General features: G+C 44.9%; 2 protein-coding genes across 6 annotated transcripts in view; both read right to left on the bottom strand.

Annotated features, from left to right (window-relative positions):
* Positions 1 to 18,340, bottom strand: part of VEGFD (vascular endothelial growth factor D) — a 615,378-nt gene extending 597,038 nt beyond the window's left edge. The window contains exon 1 of the mRNA XM_069204943.1: positions 17,628 to 18,340. Within this exon, the coding sequence (XP_069061044.1) occupies positions 17,628 to 17,717 (90 nt within the window). The 5' untranslated portion in view covers positions 17,718 to 18,340. The remainder of the gene's footprint in view (positions 1 to 17,627) is intronic.
* A 108-nt stretch (positions 18,341 to 18,448) lies between these two features.
* PIR (pirin) overlaps positions 18,449 to 22,841 on the bottom strand; it is a 586,627-nt gene continuing 582,234 nt past the window's right edge. For all 5 annotated transcript variants that reach the window (XM_069204946.1, XM_069204944.1, XM_069204948.1 and 2 more), the window contains one exon: positions 18,449 to 19,179. In XM_069204946.1, coding sequence (XP_069061047.1) covers positions 19,064 to 19,179 — 116 coding nt within the window. In that variant the 3' untranslated portion in view covers positions 18,449 to 19,063. The remainder of the gene's footprint in view (positions 19,180 to 22,841) is intronic.

Below are 22,841 nucleotides of genomic sequence, written 5' to 3'. Positions count from 1 at the left end.
GCATGGGGCCTTTGCCTGGACACCCATCATATTTAAGGCATCTCATTTAAAACTATGATGGGGGAAGAACCTGAAACAATCTCGGCCACTCATAATTACTCTGGGATGCAATTCATTCGATAATTTTTTTCTCAATATTTCACTACTGAGAGAGGTCACCCATGCAAATCAGTTTTGGTGCTGATCCAAAAGATTTAAGTACCAGGACAAGCCCCCCATCCTCTGTATGGGATCACAAGCAACCCTAGATAGATTGTGGCCTTGTTGGGCTTTATCTGTGTGGTACACCATGAATCCTGTGACAAAGCCAACACCAGACCAATGGCTACACTACCTGTTGAACTTGAGGCATTTTATTGATGAGTGCAATCCTTGGATAAATCTGAGCTACTTGTAATTAGCGTGGGTGAAGTTCTAGTCAATTGTTTTTGTGGTTATGATGCTACTAAAGACGGGTACCAGTCATATGCAAATTAGCAGTGGTCTTATTCCAAAAGGAACAAGTCTCCATGAACAAGACAACTGCACTAGACTAGACCTCTGCTCCTCCCCTCCACCAATTTCAGTGCATGTTATTTTGCTGCATGAACATATACCAGGGCGAATGATCAGGGACAGTGATTATAAATTACAGTGTGTCATGGGGGTTGTAGACAAACAATTTCTAAGTATAAAGGAGACTTGGAAAAGTAGAGATCCATCGATTTCCTTTTTGCTTTCAGCCATAGTGCTGACCATGCCACTTGTGCTCAGTTATTAAGATTAACCACCAACCTATGATATTGGTAAGTCACTAATGAACAACTAAATTAACCCTATTTTAAATGTGGCCATATATCACAAAGCCATCTGTATAAAACATGCAAAATGTGCATGAATATAATATGTATGTATTAATATGTTTAAACCCAAGGTCCTTACCACACAAGTTGTAAACAAGGCAATGATTGTTAGAACGTACCCTCTGTCGAGGCATGACAAGGGGGCTTGCACATCCCGAGGAAGAAAAATTTCAGGGATTCTCATAGTGCTGTGGTACCCCCAGGCCATGGGGAATCACTGGGATGCAGTCTACACCACTGCTGCGCATGCATGATAGTGCAGGGGACTTCCAGAGGCTCCCCATGGCTTAGGGATCTACCTCTGGTGAGCTTTCCACCAGACAGGCTGCCAGGCAGAAGAAAGATGTCTCCATTATCACCACTTCCTACCTTCCCCCTGCTTTGTCCCTAGTAACAGGAGGCTAGGTGGAAGTACCTAGCAGGAAGAAGAATACTGTCTTCCTCCAAAACGGTAGCTTTAAGACATCTGAAGACCCTACATCTGGACTTGCAAACAAGGTTACCACACATTACCTTCCCCAAAAACGTATAAGAATTAACCCTTTCTAGTTTTCAGGAGCCCAAGGCCCAAGGACACTTAGAGCATTTAAGTTTCCTCTTGACACAGTTTTACTCTTCGAGACGTTAATCTTTAAATGGTATCTAACCGCATACTGTCGCAAAGCCTGCAGGTGACTATATAGACCCTCAGGAGTCAGGTCCAGAATTATGTCACCTGCGTACAAAAGGCAGTTCAACAATTTACTGGCAGTAGAGGATGCTATGTCCTCGCTCTGCAATAGACAAGCAGGAAGATCGGAAATATATAGGGAGAAGAGTATAGAGGTCATTAGGCACCCTTGTTTTAAGCCATTTGGGGTTGGAATTGTCTTAGATAGGCCCCAATTCCCTCCTAGCAGAACTCTGGACCAGATGGAAGAATAAAAAGCAATGATTAGGTGTAAGAGGGTGCCTGGTATACCCAATGTTAATAGCTTCCTCCACAAGAAGGATCTATCCACTTTATTGAAAGCTGTGGAGAAATCTATAAAAGTCACATAGAGCACACCTCCTTTCAAGTTTACATATTTTTCATTAATTACCTGAAGAGCCAATATTTTATCAAGTGTTCCATGATGTCTTCGAAACCCAGTTTGCTCCATTGGGATTGTATTATTCTCTTCTGTCCATTCATTTAATAAAACCCAGGAGGCATTTTGTGAAAACTTAGCCCTCTTAGATGCAGTGGACAACCTGTTGATAATTCTCAGGCAAATTACGATCACCCTCTTAAAAAGAGGGACTATAATACTCCCAGTCGAATAGGGAGGGATTCTTCAGGCCATATAGCAGCTATTAGAGACCCGGTACAGAATGTCACTCCATTGGGATGATTTTTGTTTTAAAACAGAGATGGGGACTTCATCAGGCCCCATCGCAGAAGAGGAACACATCTCTCAAATGGCAAGCTGGATTTCTTTTTCTGAGGAAGGGTCATGCATTTGAATACTAATTTCAGGAATGTTATATCCCTTCTCCTAATCATTTGCCGCATACAATTTAGAAATAAATGCAACCCAACTAGCTTCCTGGACAGGCACATGTGGGTCTAGAGTGAAATCTCTTCATGTCTCCGCTACTTTAGTCCACAAAGTTCTTGCCTATCCACTAGTAACTGCCAATCTTAAATCCAGCAATACACGATCACATTCCTCTCTTTTCAAGCGGACCTTAAGCCTACACCACCTCTGCCCAGAAAGCGAAGCAGTGTTGTCCTTATTAAAGCAAAGTGCCATGTTTTCTCACTGGAGCATTCATATCTCTATTTAGCAAAATAATTGAAAGGGGAGTTGGCTTGAAACTAGTGTTGACTGGATTATGGTTTGCTTCTACTACAAGCTGCTTCATAAACTGTGAGAAGCTTTCTAAGTCAAAACCCTCCCAAACATCTAGTTTTCCCAAAGTGGATTGTGATTTACTCTTCGATAATGTGATCGATCTATGATTCCACTGGGACCTTCTGTTCCTTTATCAAACTTAGAGGTAACTCCATCAAAACCCCAGGGGTCCATATGAGATGTACTTACTCCCAGGGAAAACATCAGCAGGCTATGGTTGATAATGGGAGTGTCCACAACATTTAAGTCACCCAATAAATAAAAGAAGGAATAGGCAACTACCATATAGTCAGGAATTGCACTTCCCCTTGAAGATTTATGTGCGTAGAGTGTGAGGATATCCAATCGAAGTCTCTCATTTGCGATGATAAATTCATTATTTTTCAAAAGATCAAGCAGGAGTAGCCCTCTCTGATCTGTTCTTTTCTTAGTGTCGAAAGTGACGGGGATTCACCATGCTTCCTCTTTTTCAACATCTTTCAATTGGTTTAGTGTATGGCTAGATATTTTACAATTTAGATCCCCTACTAGGATCACAAGGGAGACAAGATCCGTGTCCAGATATTTTTATATCAGTAATGAGACCTTCTGCACAAGCTCATCATAAGAAGAATCAGGTGAAATATAGGCGTTTACCACAATGAGAGAAGGAGCGTCCTGCACCCCACTAGGATGAGATAGGATTGCAACCAAGAATAAATCAGACGAATCTCTATAGCAGTTATATGTCCATTTCTATCTATTAGAGAGAAGAATTGCTGCTTCCCCCTTAGCATGACCCCTCCTAGAGGGCATGGATTTACAATCCAGAGTAATATAATCTACACAATGAAATTCCTCAGCACATCATATCTCCTGGAGGCAGGTCACATCTGGCTTTAGAGAAATTAAGAATTGCAATTTATCTCTATTATTCTTTAATCCTGCTGAGTACCAGGAAACAACCTTTGACTCGTTGCTAATTATAAGGTGACAAGGAGCGATTAGATAAACTGTCACTGTTTAAAACCCCTGGCAGCCAATTCCAACTTTGTTTTATTATAAATACTTAGTTCAGAGCATCAAGAGACATCCCTATATGCCACCAGTCTGACATCTTTTTCGAGGTGTATTTGCAAACCTTGAACAGCACCTATCATATTTCCCCTCCGGAATGAAGGGGAGGACAGCCCCGTACACTGTTTATTACCCTGGGAATAATTCATACTTGTGACCCGCCCTCCATACACCCCATACTAGTAGAATGTCAATACCTCTACATTGTAAACTTTCAATGTTTTGTAGGATCGTCTTTACGATAATTTTAGAGTAAAAGAATACCCTTGATTTAGGCCCACCCCTCACATTAGAGAAAGATTTTGATGTCCCTGCTTTGGATTAAATGTAGAGACTCTGGGCCATATTTATACTTTTTGACGCAAAACTGCGCTAACGCAGTTTTGCGCCAAAAAAATTAGCGCCGGCTAACACCATTCTGAAGCGCCATGCGGGCGCCGTATTTATTGAATGGCGTTAGCCGGCGTTAGCCGACTGGCGCTGCCTGGTGTGCGTGAAAAAAAAACACGTACACCAGGCAGCGCCGGCGTAGGGAAAAATGGCGTTTGGGCGTCCAAAAATGGGGCAAGTCAGGCTGAGGCAAAAAAATCGTCTTAACCCGATTTGCGCCATTTTTTTTGGGCGCCCAGACGCCATTAACATGACTCCTGTCTTAGCAAAGACAGGAGTCATGCCCCCTTGCCCAATGGCCATGCCCAGGGGACTTATGTCCCCTGGGCATGGTCATTGGGCATAGTGGCATGTAGGGGGGCACAAATCAGGCCCCCCTATGCCACAAAAAAATAATTAAAAAAAATACTTACCACAACTTACCTTTTCTTCCCTGGGATGGGTCCCTCCATCCTTGGGTGTCCTCCTGGGGTGGGCAAGGGTGGCAGGGGGTGTCCCTGGGGGCAGGGGAGGGCACCTCTGGGCTCATTCTGAGCCCACAGGTCCCTTAACGTCTGCCCTGACCCAGGCGTTAAAAAGAGGCGCAAATGCGGGGTTTTTTGCCCCGCCCACTCCCGGGTGTCATTTTTGCCCGGGAGTATAAATACCACGCACATGCCTGGGAGTCATTTTTTAAGACGGGAACGCCTACCTTGCATCTCATTAACGCAAGGAAGGTGTTCACGCCAAAAAATGACGCTAACTCCATGAACTTTGGCGCTAGATGCGTCTAACGCCAAAGTATAAATATGGAGTTAGTTTTGCGTCGAATTTGCGTAGAAAAAAACGACGCAAATTCGGCGCAAACGGAGTATAAATATGCCCCTATGGGCCATATTTATACTTTTTGACGCAAAACTGCACTAACGCAGTTTTGCGCCAAAAAAATTAGCGCCGGCTAACGCCATTCTGAAGCGCCATGCGGGCGCCGTATTTATTGAATGGCGTTAGCCGGCTTTAGCCGACCGGCGCTGCCTGGTGTGCGTGAAAAAAAACCACGTACACCAGGCAGCGCCGGCGTAGGGAAAAATGGCGTTTGGGCGTCCAAAAATGGGGCAAGTCAGGCTGAGGCAAAAAAATCGTCTTAACCCGATTTGCGCCATTTTTTTTGGGCGCCCAGACGCCATTAACATGACTCCTGTCTTAGCAAAGACAGGATTCATGCCCCCTTGCCCAATGGCCATGCCCAGGGGACTTATGTCCCCTGGGCATGGTCATTGGGCATAGTGGCATGTAGGGGGGCACAAATCAGGCCCCCCTATGCCACAAAAAAATAATAAAAAAAAATACTTACCACAACTTACCTTTTCTTCCCTGGGATGGGTCCCTCCATCCTTGGGTGTCCTCCTGGGGTGGGCAAGGGTGGCAGGGGGTGTCCCTGGGGGCAGGGGAGGGCACCTCTTGGCTCATTCTGAGCCCACAGGTCCTTTAACGCCTGCCCTGACCCAGGCGTTAAAAAGAGGCGCAAATGCGGGGTTTTTTGCCCCGCCCACTCCCGGGCGTCATTTTTGCCCGGGAGTATAAATACCACGCACATGCCTGGGAGTCATTTTTTAAGACGGGAACGCCTACCTTGCATCTCATTAACGCAAGGAAGGTGTTCACGCCAAAAAATGATGCTAACTCCATGAACTTTGGCGCTAGATGCGTCTAACGCCAAAGTATAAATATGGAGTTAGTTTTGCGTCGAATTTGCGTCGAAAAAAACGACGCAAATTCGGCGCAAACGGAGTATAAATATGCCCCTCTGTGTCTAAGAAGCAGGTGAGTAGGGCGGATCTGTTCATAATTAGGTCAGAATCAAAAAGTGAAATAAAATCCAGTGAAGAGGAGTCACCCATATCCTGCATATATGTGTTTTCGCTTCATGGGAGAACAATCTACTGGAGCCTTCTTCGCACTTCTGGACTTGAATGACATTGCTGCTAGATTCAAAGAAAATGAAGGGGTCGGGGCTGGCCCATTGGAATGACTGCCACTGATCCGTCTGAGCTCCTCACTGGGCAAGAAGGTGAATGTGGGGAGACCTCTGTCGTGGGCCAGCCTCAGAGAAGTACAGCTGCCATACTGACCTTGGAGACTCTACTGGCCTTAATGTGGAATCTGTCTCCTCTCTTAAATGTAGCTTTCTACACCCTCTCTTTGAAAATCTATGTTTAGGATGTTTCTTCCCCCTCCATTTATCGGTCTTTCCTTTACGCTTTAGCAAGGTTGATCCAGGCTCCTTCACCCTTGAATCCTGTTTGGGACATGATTTTAAAATTGAGAAAACATCTTTTCCTTTACATAAATTTGTGTCAATGGACCTAATATCTGTCCAACCCGCTGTGTCAGAGTCGAAGATGTATTGTATAAAGCCGGCTGCATCTTCCACCATGGGGGGTTCTTTACTGCTGGCACTACATGACGGTGTTCCCACTTGGGTACCAACATCCACTTGCATCCTTGCTTTTTTCTGTTAGCCACTCCCTCACTGATAAGTGGTGAACTTTACTGTGGATATAAGATCAGCATAAAATCCCTTATCTTTCTTTCTATCAATCAGTTCTTTCAATATGGCAGTCACCCTAGCCAAAACAGACTCCGACCCCCCTACAAATGTTTCCACAAAATAGAAGATAAAAGCTTCTCTAACCTAAGCAGGGAGACCGAAATCTGTATCTATTTGTCCGGACACTTACATGGCATCACTAGCTCACCAGATCTGGCATCACTGATAATTGAGATAATAAAAAAAATGCTTGGAAGGAGTACTGCTAAAAGGTTGCAGGCCAGAAGCAACTGTCGGGTGGAAAATCCAATGGTTCTGAGATAAACTCCTTTTCAAGTTGTCTATATTTCCTACATAGTGCTAAGTCAATGTCAAGTCATTTAAAATCCTTGTTCAAGGACAATGAGATTCTTACACTGGAAAACTGAGGGGAAAGCCCAGAGACCACTCTTAGGATACCCACTTTATTTTTCAGATTAGGTTCCACCTGGGGCAGTGGTGTTAATGTATTCTCCACTTGACTCATCACTTTTGGGGAAACCACCCAGAGAATGATTCCACACGGATTTTGATGCTGTGAATCCCTGATTGTCTCTGGAGGAAGTCCCTTATTAACTTCTTTAGGGAATTTCTCTGTTTCCAACAGATAAAGGATTGAGTTCTTATTTTCCAGTGCAGCAATCAGTGGTGCCGTTATGTAAGGAATTTGATTTAGTTTTTGTGCAGGCCTTCCCCGTTAGCAAGAGGACGGATCCCAGTTTTTTTGCAGTCATTCTTTTTGTGTTTATACAACCTCCCTCCTCATTTCTTCCATTTAGGGGGGGAAAAACACTCCCCAAGAGGTCTTCTAATGGGCAGTTAATTCGATTTTAAGCGGGAGGTGGTGTATACCCCCTATCTGATGCCTCTCCCAGAAGATGTAGACACCGGGCTCTGGCAGGCTGACCACTACTCCAACATTTTAAAATACCATAGAGCTTAGGTTAGTAGCTGACTTCCTTCAACCTCTCCTATAAAAAGAAACCCGAACCATTTCAGGGGAGCTAATTGCCAAAATAATATTATCTAAATGAATTACCTTAAAGGGATTAGTTGCAACTATGAAAAAATAAGAGGGAGCAGGAAGGAGGGCACGTGACGGCAAGCCGTCCCACGAACTAGCGTGACCACTTCTGTGTGCTCTCCCTCCTGGCAAGGCCCCCCTAACGGGGGACACCAGCAGAGTGACACCAGCAGAGTGACCACACCTCCCGCTCACTGCTCCTCTTTGTATCCTCACAGTGCTCCTTAATAGACCCAGGTAAGCTCCATATACTGGGTCAGGCAGGGGCCCTCTATGATACTGGAGTGTCATTACTGCTAGTAAGGCAGAAGTGTTGTAGCTGTAGTAGCTGGTTCAGACAGTCAAGAGAAGGTGAAGAACAAAGGAGGAGAGTGGAGCTCCTTTTATTAACGGCTGTTCGGGGCTTCTTAGTGTCCTTTAATATTCAGTGGCTGTTATGTAGTGACCTGAAGTGAGTGCAACACCCCCTGTGTGCTGCCTCACCCCAGGGGGGACTAGGGAGTGGAGCGAATAGCAGCAAGGAGCAGTAGAGTGGGGAAGAGGTGGATGGAGCAGGTGGGAGGTGTGGAGCAGAATTTGAGGCACAGTAGAGTGGTGGGAACTCTTCACCCCATCGAGGTGCCTTCAAGGGCTGGTGTGCCAAGGGCTGCTGCAGACCGCCAGCTTAATGGGCTGAGCCTTGGAGCTTGAAACTAGCCTCACTGTGGCTGCAGCTCCCCCCAGGGTCCTCTTCGAGGCGTGGTGCAGTGAGGCCTGCCTGGCCTGTGGCGTCTTCGGTACCTGCAGTTCTGCATTCTGCAACCTATCTCCAGTCTCCTGTCTTGTGCTGTGAGCCAGACCCGCTTCTCACTCTGGGTCTACTCCGGTTTCCTCCCCGCACCGCTTCCTTTCTTCCTTCGTGCCATGCCATGTCCTGCAGCCCCCTGCGACTCCTACCGCTCTACTTCACTCCATTTCATGCTCTACGAGTGCTTGTCACATCTGCTTTGTGTCCTCACCTTTGTGACTCTGACTCTTTATGTTCAAGATATATATGCACATGGCCTGCCGAAAATTTTTACACTGGCTTGGAAACAACCCCGACTTGGATACCAGACCAGCATGCATCATCCGAAACACAGATAGCTGGGGATCCCTAATATTCATCTCTACTACCTGGCAACTCAGGTCTGATACATAGTAGAGTGGCTCCAGAGTGAGATGAACAAATCCTAGTGCTTCATAGATCAGAACATGACAGCTAGGCCACTTGCCGAGGTCTTATGGCTCCCTAAAAGCCAAAGGTGCCAGAATCTCTACATCTCTCCAGTTATGAGGGCTACTTGCAAGGCCTGGGAATAACTCTCCTGTTACAAAAGGGCAACCATACCCCGCCACCCCACCCCCCACCCCCCACTTTGAATACAATACGTGGGAACATGGACTTCTCCCCCGGCCTTGAGCGAGCCAGGTTTCAGACATGGATCACAAATGTCTGCAATTGACTCAGGGATATGTTCCATAAGGGCTTCATTCGGTCCTTTGAAGACATCATACAGACATATCACATACTGGAGAGAGAAAGGTTCTATTACTTGCAAATCAGGCAGTGTCCTTCACCCCCCACTTAAAGCAGCAGACACAAGATCTTTCATATATCTAGAAAAGTTCCTTCAGGACCTCTCACCACAACCTGCCACTTGAGCTTCCAGATCTATAACAACCTACTTGCCAACAGCCCACAGACAATCCCGTTACAAAAGGTCTTGGGTGGAGGATGAAGGCATTGCATTAGAAGATAAACAACGGAAGACCATCCAGACCCGGTCGACTAATTTAGCTACATATGCACAGGGAAGTACTTTATATGATCATACAGAGATCGCATAGGACCTCAGCGCAACTTCATATAAGACACCAGCAGGCCCACATTTGGATCAATTCTGGAAGGAGGTCCTAACTGCTGTAGCAGACACTGAAGGGAAGTCCCTAGTTAGGTCCCCTACATCAACATTATTGGGATTACCTCAAAAGAATTCCTATCCCCTCCACTCTCCCAAAAGGGAGTGAATCTCCCACCCCTTCCTAGCAGCAAAACAGATGATACTGAGCCTCTGGGGAAAGATCCCATCACAAATACCACAATGTGGCCGCAGAGTTTATGGTAATTGTTAGCTTATGAAAAGAGTGCATTTGACCTACAAGACGAATTGGATAAGTTCATTAAGATGTGAGACCCAATACTGGAGTATCCCCACAAAGATAATAGAAGCCTCACAAATCCCAATAGGCTCGAGGATTGGGCCTACTGTCACAGGGCAGATTGTTGACTGAAGAGGACATATGGTCCCCTTGTAGAGGTAATATACAATAAAATGTCAGCTATAGAGTTACATCTGCTGCTGTGGCGGGTGTGAAAGTTGGGGCATTGGCTGGTTTGTACGTTGGAAACACGTCCTGTCACATACATGGGAATGACCCATCATGTTGATGTATGCAACCATAAAACAATGTAAAAAATGATTTAAACTAAATTGGTAGCTTTTTGTACAGGTAACGGGGGGAGGTAGTTCCAATGCCATTAAGGTACCTCAGGGGTTAACTTGAAAGTGGTAGAGTGGTGGGTGTGTTTGTGTATAATAGGAAGGTTATAATTTCCAATAACTGTGAGATACCCAAGGTATTAATGAGCCAACATCAAACTGCAGTTTACCTGTAAGTTTGGGTTAATGCTGCTACAGCACAGGTCAACTTGTAACTTCCAAGATGGACGCCCAAAGACAGATGTATGCATAAGAGTAGAACATGAATATCATAGATTTGTATGCCTGTAGGACCAACTTTGCTTTTCACTCTTTTGAGGTCCATAAAGTGAATAGATTTAAATATGGAAACACTGGTAGTGGTTACTTGAATTGTGAATTATAACCCATTCAGGGCGGATACAAATTGGCCAAGCACTTGTCTGAAATTTGGAGTCTCTTCTTAAAGAGGGGAAGCTGAGTATAACGAGATTCATGAAGGAATATGGGCACATCCGGACTTCCCCCAGTAGTAACATCTCTTTACCTGACGACAAGCCATTAAAAAACAGATTTGTGAGAGATACTCAGGATCACAAAAGAAGCCAAAAAATGTTCTCAGAAAAGACAACAAATAGAGCAGTTGAAATGGTTCTCCACAATAGCTGACCACCTGCCATCAGCAAGGCAATAAATGTAATGTGTGAAGCAAGCTATAGTCTTCCCATGTGTGTGCTAGGTGAGGATAACCTCCAAGAGTGGGGCAGATTGTATTGTAAATACACTAAAATAGCGCTTTATAACCTGACAAGGGGGGTATCAAGCTACTCTCTGGGAAAGTCATGAATGTAAGAATGGGAGTCTGGCTTGTGGCATACATGAGTAATTTCTTATGCCATGCACAAGGACCAGAGTTGTGCTCTTTGTCACTGTGCCCCAGCTAGGATACATATGCATGACATTCCAGGGCGGCTTCGATCACTGGACGACAAACACCTCTAAAGCCCACAGTGCTTAATTTGTAGATAAAAAGGTGCCGGTGTTAAAAGCCCTCCTCCTAAACACGCGGCTTCTGCAATTAAAAGTGCGAGCACATAATACTGAGGCAAAGTAATCCTGAAGTCATCTCGGGCCTCTTCAATCCATTAACAGCCACTCCCCGCCCCTTCAGCTCACTCTTGCAGATTCCTGCTTTTCTCATTTCTGACTCTTCTTTTTTCTCTTCCTCCGTCTTTCCCACGTGTCTTAAACAGTAAATGCCTGAGACACAAAACTAAGCGCCGGCCCTCAGAAATAAGTTCCGGTGCTCAGCACCGGAAACAACAAGCACAAATTAAGCCCATGGAGGCTCACACCTTTGTTGTATGCGGCTGACTTGGGCTGGCCAAAGCGCAGCAGCAGCAGCTGGCTAGGTGGAAGGAAAGCATCAGTCACGAGCCGCCTCTCTGCGCTTCTGTTCGGCAAGCTCCGGTGCTGGGCATTAGAAACGAGAAATTCCGGACTCAGGTGAGGCAAAATGAGAATATCCTGGAACAGAAAGCAGTCAGTGCCAGCCCGCTTAAAGCAGTGTCAACACGGAAACCGGAGCAAGTAGCCAAGTCCACACCAATAGATACAGAAAAACTTGCAGTTTCCACGGGTTACTACTATTTAACGATAAATGTGTGCAGTAATGACACTCCCATAAGGTGGGCATATTATCCTGCAAATTTACAGATAATTTCTAAATATGGGGCTTCGGTACACGTCTTTTCGTTTTCCTTTTTAGTTTTCTATTGTAATGCAGCTTTCTAATGACAGAAAGCCTACATAACAAAAACGGAGAGATTTACAGTTTAGGATGTGCATATACCATTGCGGTGTACCAGTATAAAGGGTATGGGGGGTGGGGGGGGGACGGGGGCGTTGGAGGCATTACTGCGTAATACTTTCTGCAGACCAATGACTTCCCTCAATTCACCCTTGGTTTCAGCTCCAGGGCTTGTCTGAATAAGGGAAGAGGAGTGCTTTTAGGGCAAACTTCAGGACACAAAGTAATTTCCTCAAGACGTGTTTTTTTACTGCATCCTGTCACAGTGGTAGCTGAGAAAGTGCAGACACAGTCTGCATCCGGGAATGCTCCCCCGGCTGTCCCTGATTTAAGTTTTTCAATCGCAACATTAATAAGTCGTCAAGTAAGGGGCTGGTTTCTTAACTCCCCTGACATTTTGGAAGTTCCCGGAAGACTCGGCAACTTTTGAAAATTAACTGAAGATTTAGCATCTCTGTCTGATTCTAAGTCTAAAAAAAGAAAGGAGGGATAACGGACCAGATAGGATCCTCCTGCATTGCCCAGTCACACATACCTTCCACGCGCCAAAAATTGTTAATATGCAGCCACGTCCCATGTCCTGGACAGGTTCGTATTAGAATATGGCTCCATCTCTGAACTTTCTGGACAGATGAGCTCTGTGTGTATCCAGCTCACAGTGTGACGGGCCTGTTCATCAGGTAGCCGTGTGAGGTGTGCTGAAACCGTGTGGCATAGGGAGTTGCCCTGTGAAACAACAGGTCAGTGCTGTAACGCATAATGTGATGAGGGACCCTGGCATCTCCCAGATTGCACAGATAAAGACTGGTCTTGGGCTCAATGGGCCCCCACTGAACGGTTGCCCCCGACACCCCTCCCCGCCCCTCGCTCACGTGCTCGGAAAAGCAGAGTGGATTTCCAGACCGTTTAACTAGTTCTTATTCCATGTCACTGCATGCATTTTGGAAGGTATGCAACGGCATGGCTTAGAGGGTGAATGGGCCCTCTGGAAAACAAGGAACGCTGCCCCCCACCCTTGAACCGCCGGGGCTGCAGGAGGCCTCCATTGTGCCTCTGCAACAGGTCTGTGTTATCTTAAATAACATAATATAACTTATGATCCTAGCATTTCTGCCATGCGCCATTGCCATTTACATGGCTTCGTAGTACTATGCTGGCTAGGTCTCCTTTCGGAGCCACACTGCAAGATTCTTAGAATCTATAATTGGGTCATTAGGGGCTACTGTTCCACTGGGATCCACAATTGGTGGTGGATCTACAGACAGGGAAATATCCCCCCAGGGAATCCTACTACTGAAAGTAATGGAAATCTCAGTGAGAAACTATGGGAAGGAAAGAGGATCTGTCAATGCAACTATTGATTCACCCATCAACACCTCATGTTAAAGGCACAAAAGTGGCCCCACCTGTAAACCTAATTATACTCTTCACCCTGGATTTACTTCTAGCCCCAGTCGAGGTACATTCTGGGGTGGAGTTTAGAGAGAGGATCGCCATTCCACTCGTAATGAAGGCCATAGGGTATGCTGTGTTTGTTCTGTGAAGACTTATTTTCTCAAAGCTGTGTTAAAAGATGATTATTATTGTTACTGTGGGTTGATTTATGGGATGTTTGTCGATGGGTGAGAGTGCCACATGCATAGCTGTTAACTTCAGTCTAGTGGTTGTGTGTTGCCTGAGCTGAAATGTGTTGTGTTGTTTAGGCTGCATACTATTCCAACTGAATATCTTTCATGTTATCTCACATGTGGGCGTGTCTGGTATGGTTTAAATACCTAAGTTCACAGGCTGGCAACACTAATGGCACTGACTGAGGCACTAATGTATTGTGGTGGCACAATAGCAAAGCTGCAGGTTAGGCCAAGCAGTTTGACGAGTAAAATGAGGGGTGACCCACATTGGAGTTTCCCCTTTTCACTCACATGTACTGACGACTACTACTTATTCGCATATGAGATGTATAATCATATCCATCCTCTAACTAATTACGTGCCTAAAATAGGTGTTTTTACAATTTTTTACATGTTTTCGCCCCCTACCACTACCGATTGTACAAGGTGGCAAAGAATATGAAGTAATGTCATTAGATGTGGATATATTTAGTGAGCACCCCCACCTAAATCTATAGGTCACCTCTGCTTTGTATTCCATACTGCAAAATAACATGAATCCTGATCACCCCATGATTGAGTAATTAACATAAAAACTATACTTCGCCCCCATATACAAGGGAAGCCAACACACATCGCGAAGATAAGATATTGCTTATATACGTGGACTACCTCTGAGACATATTCTCTATAGGTTAAAATACTGAAGCATTCAATTACTCTGGAACCATTCTCCCAAGGTGTACTATACGTCCCATCATGCCATGAACATAGCTAGCCACAAAGCAAGGACTCCTTCCCTATAGCTAGCAGCAGCACCTCAACAAAGGACACCCATAACACATTCCATTTAATATGATAGTTCCCATGTAGCCGGACAGCATATGAGACAATATATTATGAAAGGGTGCAACACCACCTTTAATATCAGCAATACAGAACACATTCCCAAGAATTAAACCACTCGTGAACCACTGTCCCAACTTGTACCACATTAGCTCTCAGCTAAAGGTAAAACGTGCATTCCCTACAGCTGCTATATGAGGTTTATCATGAAGTGGAGGAATCCTGTGTCATGACTAACATTTCTTCCAATCCCTAAAAGTTTATTCCCTACATCTGGTACATGAGAATTCCGTAACAGGCTGAAGTTGAGTGGGCTTAAACTATAAAAAAAAAGTATGTTCATTTCACCGGGTATGGCCACAATAAAACAGCACAATCTGGTGGCACATGTCTAATGAAAGAATCCTGTTTTTGTAGCCCCAGTCATGACAACATGGCGACTCTCCAGCCATCTCAGGCACCACAGGTCTTTGTGCTATGTGGTAAGTTTGAAGGTATCCACTTCCTACGGCCCCTCCCAAGTTTCTCGAGAGGGTTGCCAGTCTAATCTCAAAGTATTATTCCCCAGCAGAACCATCTTCACTCCTGTCCTAAGGAGAACCCCTAGTAAATAGGTTTTGAAACGCACTGCCGTATTGCCCCCCTACCAGGACAAATGGACATTTTAATGGACAGAAAACAATTTACAAGTCCTCACACTTGGTATTGACCATTGACAGTGGGACAAATACTACACCCTGTGAAGAACTAAATGAAACCATACCCCCGCTTGGAATCCAAGCCAGTTGACTGGTGAACACTAGCTTTTACCAAACCAGACAGAAGAAGAAAAAAACATTTTCTATGAAAATGTACTTTGTCAACATTTCTTGCACTTAGAACACTTCCCTAATGGTGATGGGTTATTGTCACTTTAGATATCCTTTGCACAGTGTTCATAATTTCTTCTGTATTGCTGAAATTACATGAGTGTTAATTTCATGTGAGTGAATGTTCCTAGCCATTCATGAGGCGCTCTACCATTGTGAGTGTAAATGAAGTTCTTTTGGATCAAAAATAAGATACAATAATTGTGATGAATAATGCACCCTGTAAATTCAGACTCATACTGTCTTGTGCATAGACTGAATTGTTGGTTTACAGCAGAGGCAGTTTTAGTATATGTTTGTATATGGGCTAACCAGTGCACACCTTTGTCATTGTAAATGGAATTATCCAATTCTGCAGCTTTTTCAGAATAACAAGGGATTTATCGCATATGCTTTATAATCCACAATCTGCTACATATTTGCAGATTTCAACAAATGTAAACATATCAAAAATCACTAAAAAAAGGAGCACAAGAGGTGCTGTGCTGCGGCAGGCCATTTGCAAAGGTAAACTTGTCACCTCTATGTTGCTGATTGCTGTATTCAGGTGTTAAACTAGCACTGAGGAGGTGAAACTCTTGCTCTGACAGTATTGATATCAAGGTAATAAAAACAATGAAATAATACTGACACAGACGGCGTCACAACATAATTTACCTTTCGTGATGCATCATTTAAACAACTCTGCTGTATAATAAGTCCACCTTATAAGTCCCAAATGCTCACATTCACTGAGCCCTGACACCCTGAAAAGTCAGTAATAAAAGGACAAGTATAAATCGGTGCATCTTGGCAAAAATCCCTACTTGTCTTCAAATTGGCAATCATGTAAACGGAATCTAACGCAGTCTATTCGGGCAAATCGCTGATCCCCCCTCATTCCTTCTCTACACATGCAAACCGACCCACCAGAGAGCGTTAAACTGGAGAGGACAACCTCCTACAACTGCCAGCATGGGAAACTGGATTTAGAACAAACATGAGAAAGTATCAACACAAAAAAAGAATTGCAGCACTAGTCAGACCTGCCAGCATACACATACTATTAAAATCTCTTTCATACTTCCTGTTCGATCACAGCTACAAGCACTGCATCCCAGAACCCCACCTCAGTGGTCATCATGCATGATTCTAAACACTTCCTACACAGGCTCAATGCGAAGACAACGCTTTTCAACCACATCCACCATTCAGGGTAGAGTGCTATCTGTGTTGATAAGTGCTTCAGGGCTCCAGATAGGGAGAGTAAGTGCAATAGAAATGCTACAATATTTATCCATCAATGTCACAAAATTCCAGTGGTCCTGGTCTTAGAGCAGCAGTACTGCCGGCATCACTCAGTTAACCCAGGAAGGCTCTCTCCTACCCCCCACAACTGAATGTGGTAAGCATCAAATGGGGGGTGACAGGTGGGGGGGGGGGGGAGATTAATGGTGTGGAGTTTGAGCGTGTGGTGATCCGGAAATCTTGTCAGAGACCCCCCTCCCCCCAAAGTTTGGGATACCTCTTCTAATTACGCACTTGCTGTGCCAACTTCACTGTACTCAGTGGGGAGAAAGCCCTTCGCAGCCAGCGTACAGCCCGTTTTAAAATATAAACACAATTTAAAATAGCAAACACCTTTGTTGACATTGTGCACGATGATCTAAAAATGCTTTCCTTTCAGCCAAACCGAGTTTTTCATATCTCTCTTTTCTAACACGCTTCTCCAGCAGACATTCAACCGAGAGTAGGTAGTAGCATGCTATGTACAATGTTTGAAACTGTGTTTAAGGTACAGTGCTTCTGGTAAAAGCACCCCCAGGCTCATGAAAACACAGTCCCATCCGTTCTTTTTGACACGCACACAGACCAACGCTAACAAAAAGAGTGACAAGAGAACAAAACGGTCTCTTGAGATTTACATGTTAATATGTAGTCATGTCCGACAAAGGCACAAATATATAGTAATATTACAGAACACGTGGGGTCTAATGCAAACTCTAATTCTCAGTAAAAGAGTCCCCTGGGTTGATGCACTCACTGCTGAAATTGTATCTGCAGGGTGCAGGTCACACGTCGCCGTACACTCCACCCCCACCCGGCTCTGATTTACATCCCGCGAAGACCGTACCATTAGTACAACTGGGTTGGGTACCAGTGTATCTATTATTACAGCGCTTGGATAGCCCGAACTTTGAGCGCTTAATAAGACGCAATATTATTATGAGACTGGCATACAAAATCCACCTACCTTCAGAGAGCTGAGCTCGCAACCAAAGCCCAACATCAAGTGCAGGAACGACACCATGCAGAGATGCACAACAGCCCAGAGGCTATGCATTGTGTTCGGTGATATGTATCCTCACTAGATTAGCCAGACACAGTGATGCATATAAAAAAGCAACAAAAAACAAAAATAATAACGCAAGAAACCCCAACTAGGAAACACGATGAAAATGAAACCCAGGGAGCAACCACTGTTCAGTCCTGTCACTTGCATTCAGCGGTCTAACTGGGTTTTCGAACAGTTTTGAAACAGTTGTTTGTGTCTCGGTTCGTTTGTTTACATATTCCCTCTGGGGGAGCCAGGTGCCGACCGGAGCTAGGAGGTATCTTTCAGGTGAAACCAGAGAGCCGCTGAAATCACGAAACTCTTGCCAAAATCTTTCTCAAGAATAAAAAAAGCTTTGCATTTAGTTCCAAGGTTGCAGCTTGTTTGAAGGATGCTCGGTTACAGCCCCCGATGTCCTCCGCTCCCGAGGGCTGCGATCCAGATCGGAGCCTGTCCGTACTCGGCAACCTCCAGGGGAGTTACAAGAAACATGTGAATTAAATCTGACACAGACTTTAGTAGAACACAGTCCCATTTTGGCTCTCATCCCATTTTGACAGGCTGCAGTTTCAGCCACCAATAGCGCGGTCCCTTTAAACGACTTCTCCCGCCAACCGTTGCCCCAAAACAGATTACCTGAAACACGAAACCCGGCCACCAAACTCAACGTGCCGCCAGGAAGGAGTCACTCCTCGAACGATTTTTACTTAAAAAAGCAGCGGAAGAAAGCTGACGCGCTCTGCAGTCAAGCACTTTATTACACATGGTTGGTATAACGAAGTTCAGAGTGACGGAAAATACACATATACACCAAAAGCTTGACTTTATGTTTGGATCACAACAGTTGTTAAAACGATACACGACCTTACTAGAAGCGACCCCGGCAGCGATCAGCACGTTACCTGCATAGGTGTCACCTTGCCTCATGTCGCGATGACGCCTTACAGCCAGTCATGTATTTCCCTTTAAATCACTAATCATGCTGGTTGGTGCTCGCAGGTCAAGGCATATCAAGAGAAAATTAAAACTACACGTCTCGGCACGCTTAGTGCAGACGGCTGGAACATTCTGATTCAAACTCATCCTTGTGACATGGGATCAGCTGACAGCTACACATGTACATTGCAAAACAGTGCTGTGCGATTATGCGTATTTATAACACCACAAACGAGCATCTTCTATGACTACAAACGAATTTAGGCAATTACATCTCGACTTTGGTTATTAGGTGTGCAGTGTGCACGCATGATTATATGCGTCTTTAATACATAATGCAGCATGGGAGGAAAATAATGATCAATTTGTAGACACACTCTGCACTCTTCCTTCGGTGACCTCAAGAGGCCACGAACCCCTCATTTGTTTCCAATCTTTGACCTCCAAGCCTTGGCTCTTTCGAATCCGTTTGTCCCGTTCTGGAAATCGGCAATTGTTTTCAGGATTTCCTCCTGGGTATTCATCACGAAAGGACCTAGAGAATAAACAGAAAAAAACACGTCAAAGCAGTGAGGTAGCCAGAGTGCAATGGGCCTTACATAGTGCACGGAAGAAAACGCGCCATTTGTCAACTGTTCGAACTATGAAATTGCGCAACAATCATGATTCAGTAAGGCCACGGTGCACCTGTACCTGCTGCACTAATGGAAGCTACGCCCCTGACTCAAAGACTATCTTTCCAATTACAGGGAAAAAGTGCCAGACACTCGGTGCTGACAAGCGCCTTCCTTCCCTGCCTGGGCCGTGCGCCTGTTCACACACGCCATAAAGAGTCATAGCAATAAAGCCGGTTAGACATTACCACAAACAATTAAATAAATGGGCCATACCAAGTGGAATGCGATTTTATAGATCCTTCCAGACAAGAGAGGCATTCCTCTTTGACCTCAAACATGGGTAGGGTGGCCTGTCTGCCCTTTAACTGGCCAGTGTAAAACCAAAAAAAGGAGTTTGAGCAGTGAAGTAAAGCTGTTGGGTTGCGCAAGACCTGCGCCCACTGTGACAGGCAACGGAACAATGAGGGAATTGCAGTCTTTCCTCTTCGATACAGTGGCACAGAAGAAATAAAAAGCATACCAGCGTGTTTTAGTGCAGGTACTTGCGAAGCAGCAGTATACATTGTGCTACACTGTAGTATTTGTACAGAGCCTCCTACGCCTGAGGTGGCCCCCAGCTGCTTGCATTAGATCGAGTAAGAGGTTGCTCTTGCTCTGCGTGGCTGGCAGTGTGTAAGTTTAGTGAGATCTATGTTGGAAGCGCTGGGTATTGTGCGTAAGGTTCCGAAAAGAGACCGAATCATATTTGTGAATACTGACAATCTGGATAGCTGCTTAACCCCTTCGCTGCCAGGCCTTTTCCCCCTCCTGTGCCAGGCCTTTTTTTGCCTATTTGGGGCAGTTCACGCTTAGGCCCTCATAACTTTTTGTCCACATAAGCTAACCAAGCCAAATTTGCGTCCTTTTTTTCCAACATCCTAGGGATTCTAGAGGTACCCAGACTTTGTGGGTTCCCCTGAAGGAGGCCAAGAAATTAGCCAAAATACAGTGAAAATTTCGTTTTTTTTTAAAAATGGGAAAAAGTGGCTGCAGAAGGCGGCTTGTGGTTTTTCCCCTGAAAATGGCATCAACAAAGGGTTTGCGGTGCTAAACTCAGCAGCTTCCCAGCTTTCAGGAACAGGCAGACTTGAATCAAAAAAACAAATTTTTCAACACAATGTTGCCATTTTACTGGGACATACCCCATTTTTGCAATTTTTTGTGCTTTTAGCCTCCTTCCAGTCAGTGACAGAAATGGGCATGAAACCAATGCTGGATCCCAGAAACCTAAACATTTCTGAAAAGTAGACAAAATTCTGAATTCAGCAAGGGGTCATTTGTGTAGATCCTACAAGGGTTTCCTACAGAAAATAACAACTGAAAAAGAAAAATATTGAAATTGAGGTGAAAAAAACATAAATTTTTCTCTACGTTTTACTCTGTAACTTTTCCCTGCAATGTCAGACTATCGAAAGCAATATACCGTTACGTCTGCTGGACTCCTCTGGTTGCAGGGATATATAGGGCTAGGTACCCAGAGCCAATAAATGAGCTGCACCCTTCAGTGCGTTTTCATTCTCTACCGGGTATACAGCAATTCATTTGCTGAAATATAAAGAGTAAAAAATAGCTATCAAGAAAACCTTTGTATTTCCAAAAAGGGCACAAGATAAGGTGTTGAGGAGCAGTGGTTATTTGCACATCTCTGAATTCCGGGGTGACCATACTAGCATGTGAATTACAGGGCATTTCTCAAATAGATGTCTTTTTTACACACTCTTCTATATTTGGAAGGAAAAAATGTAGAGAAAGACAAGGGGCAATAACACTTGTTTTGCTAATCTATGTTTCCCCAAGTCTCCCAATAAAAATGATACCTCACTTGTGTGGGTAGGCCTAGCGCCCGTGACAGGAAATGCCCCAAAGCGCAACGTGGACACATCCAATTTTTTGAAAGAAAACAGAGGTGTTTTTTGCGAAGTGCCTACCTGTAGATTTTGGCCTCTAGCTCAGCCGGCACCTGGGGAAACCTACCAAACCTGTGCATTTCTGAAAACTAAAGACCTAGGGGAATCCAAGATGGGGTGACTTGTGGGGCTCGGACCAGGTTCTGTTACCCAGAATCCTTTGCAAACCTCAAAATTTGGCTAAAAAAACACATGTTCCTCACATTTCTGTGGCAGAAAGTTCTGGAATCTGAGAGGAGCCACAAATTTCCTTCCACCCAGCGTTCCCCCAAGTCTCCCGATAAAAATGATATCTCACTTGTGTGGGTAGGCCTAGCGCCCGCAACAGGAAATGCCCCAATGCACAACGTGGACACATCCAATTTTTTGAAAGAAAACAGAGGTGTTTTTTGCGAAGTGCCTACCTGTAGATTTTGGCCTCTAGCTCAGCTGGCACCTAGGGAAACCTACCAAACCTGTGCATTTCTGAAAACTAGAGACCTAGGGGAATCCAAGATGGGGTGACTTGTGGGGCACAGACCAGGTTCTGTTACCCAGAATCCTTTGCAAACCTCAAAATTTGGCTAAAAAAACACATGTTCCTCACATTTCTGTGGCAGAAAGTTCTGGAATCTGAGAGGAGCCACAAATTTCCTTCCACGCAGCGTTCCCCCAAGTCTCCCGATAAAAATGATACCTCACTTGTGTGGGTAGGCCTAGCGCCCACGACAGAAAATGCCCCAAAGCGCAACGTGGACACATCCAATTTTTTGAAAGAAAACAGAGGTGTTTTTTGCGAAGTGCCTACCTGTAGATTTTGGCCTCTAGCTCAGCTGGCACCTAGGGAAACCTACTAAACCTGTGCATTTCTGCAAACTAGAGACCTAGGGGAATCCAGGATGGGGTGACTTGTGGGGCTCTGACCAGGTTCTGTTACCCAGAATCCTTTGCAAACCTCAAAATTTGGCTAAAAAAACACATGTTCCTCACATTTCTGTGGCAGAAAGTTCTGGAATCTGAGGAGCCACAAATTTCCTTCCACGCAGCGTTCCCCCAAGTCTCCCGATAAAAATGATACCTCACTTGTGTGGGTAGGCCTAGCGCCCGCAACAGGAAATGCCCCAAAGCGCAACGTGGACAAATCCAATTTTTTGAAAGAAAACAGAGGTGTTTTTTGCAAAGTGCCAACCTGTAGATTTTGGCCTCTAGCTCAGCCGGCACCTAGGGAAACCTACCAAACCTGTGCATGTTTGAAAACTAGAGACCTAGGGGAATCCAAGATGGGGTGACTTGTGGGGCTCTGACCAGCTTCTGTTACCCAGAATCCTTTGCAAACCTCAAAATTTGGCTAAAAAAACACATGTTCCTCACATTTCTGTGGCAGAAAGTTCTGGAATCTGACAGGAGCCACACATTTTCTTCCACCCAGCGTTTCCCCAAGTCTCCCGATAAAAATGATACCTCACTTGTGTGGGTAGGACTAGCGCCCACGAAAGGAAATGGCCCAAAACACAACGTGGACACATCACATTTTTTCATAGAAAACAGTGCCTACCTGTGGATTTTGGCCTGTAGCTCAGCCGGCACCTGGGGAAACCTAGCAAACCAGCGCATTTTTGAAAACTAGAAACCCAGGGGAATCCAAGATGGGGGAC

This window comes from Pleurodeles waltl, chromosome 8 (genome assembly GCF_031143425.1).
Source record: "Pleurodeles waltl isolate 20211129_DDA chromosome 8, aPleWal1.hap1.20221129, whole genome shotgun sequence".
Lineage (NCBI taxonomy): Eukaryota > Metazoa > Chordata > Amphibia > Caudata > Salamandridae > Pleurodeles > Pleurodeles waltl.
This window is presented reverse-complemented; position numbering and strand designations above follow the sequence as displayed.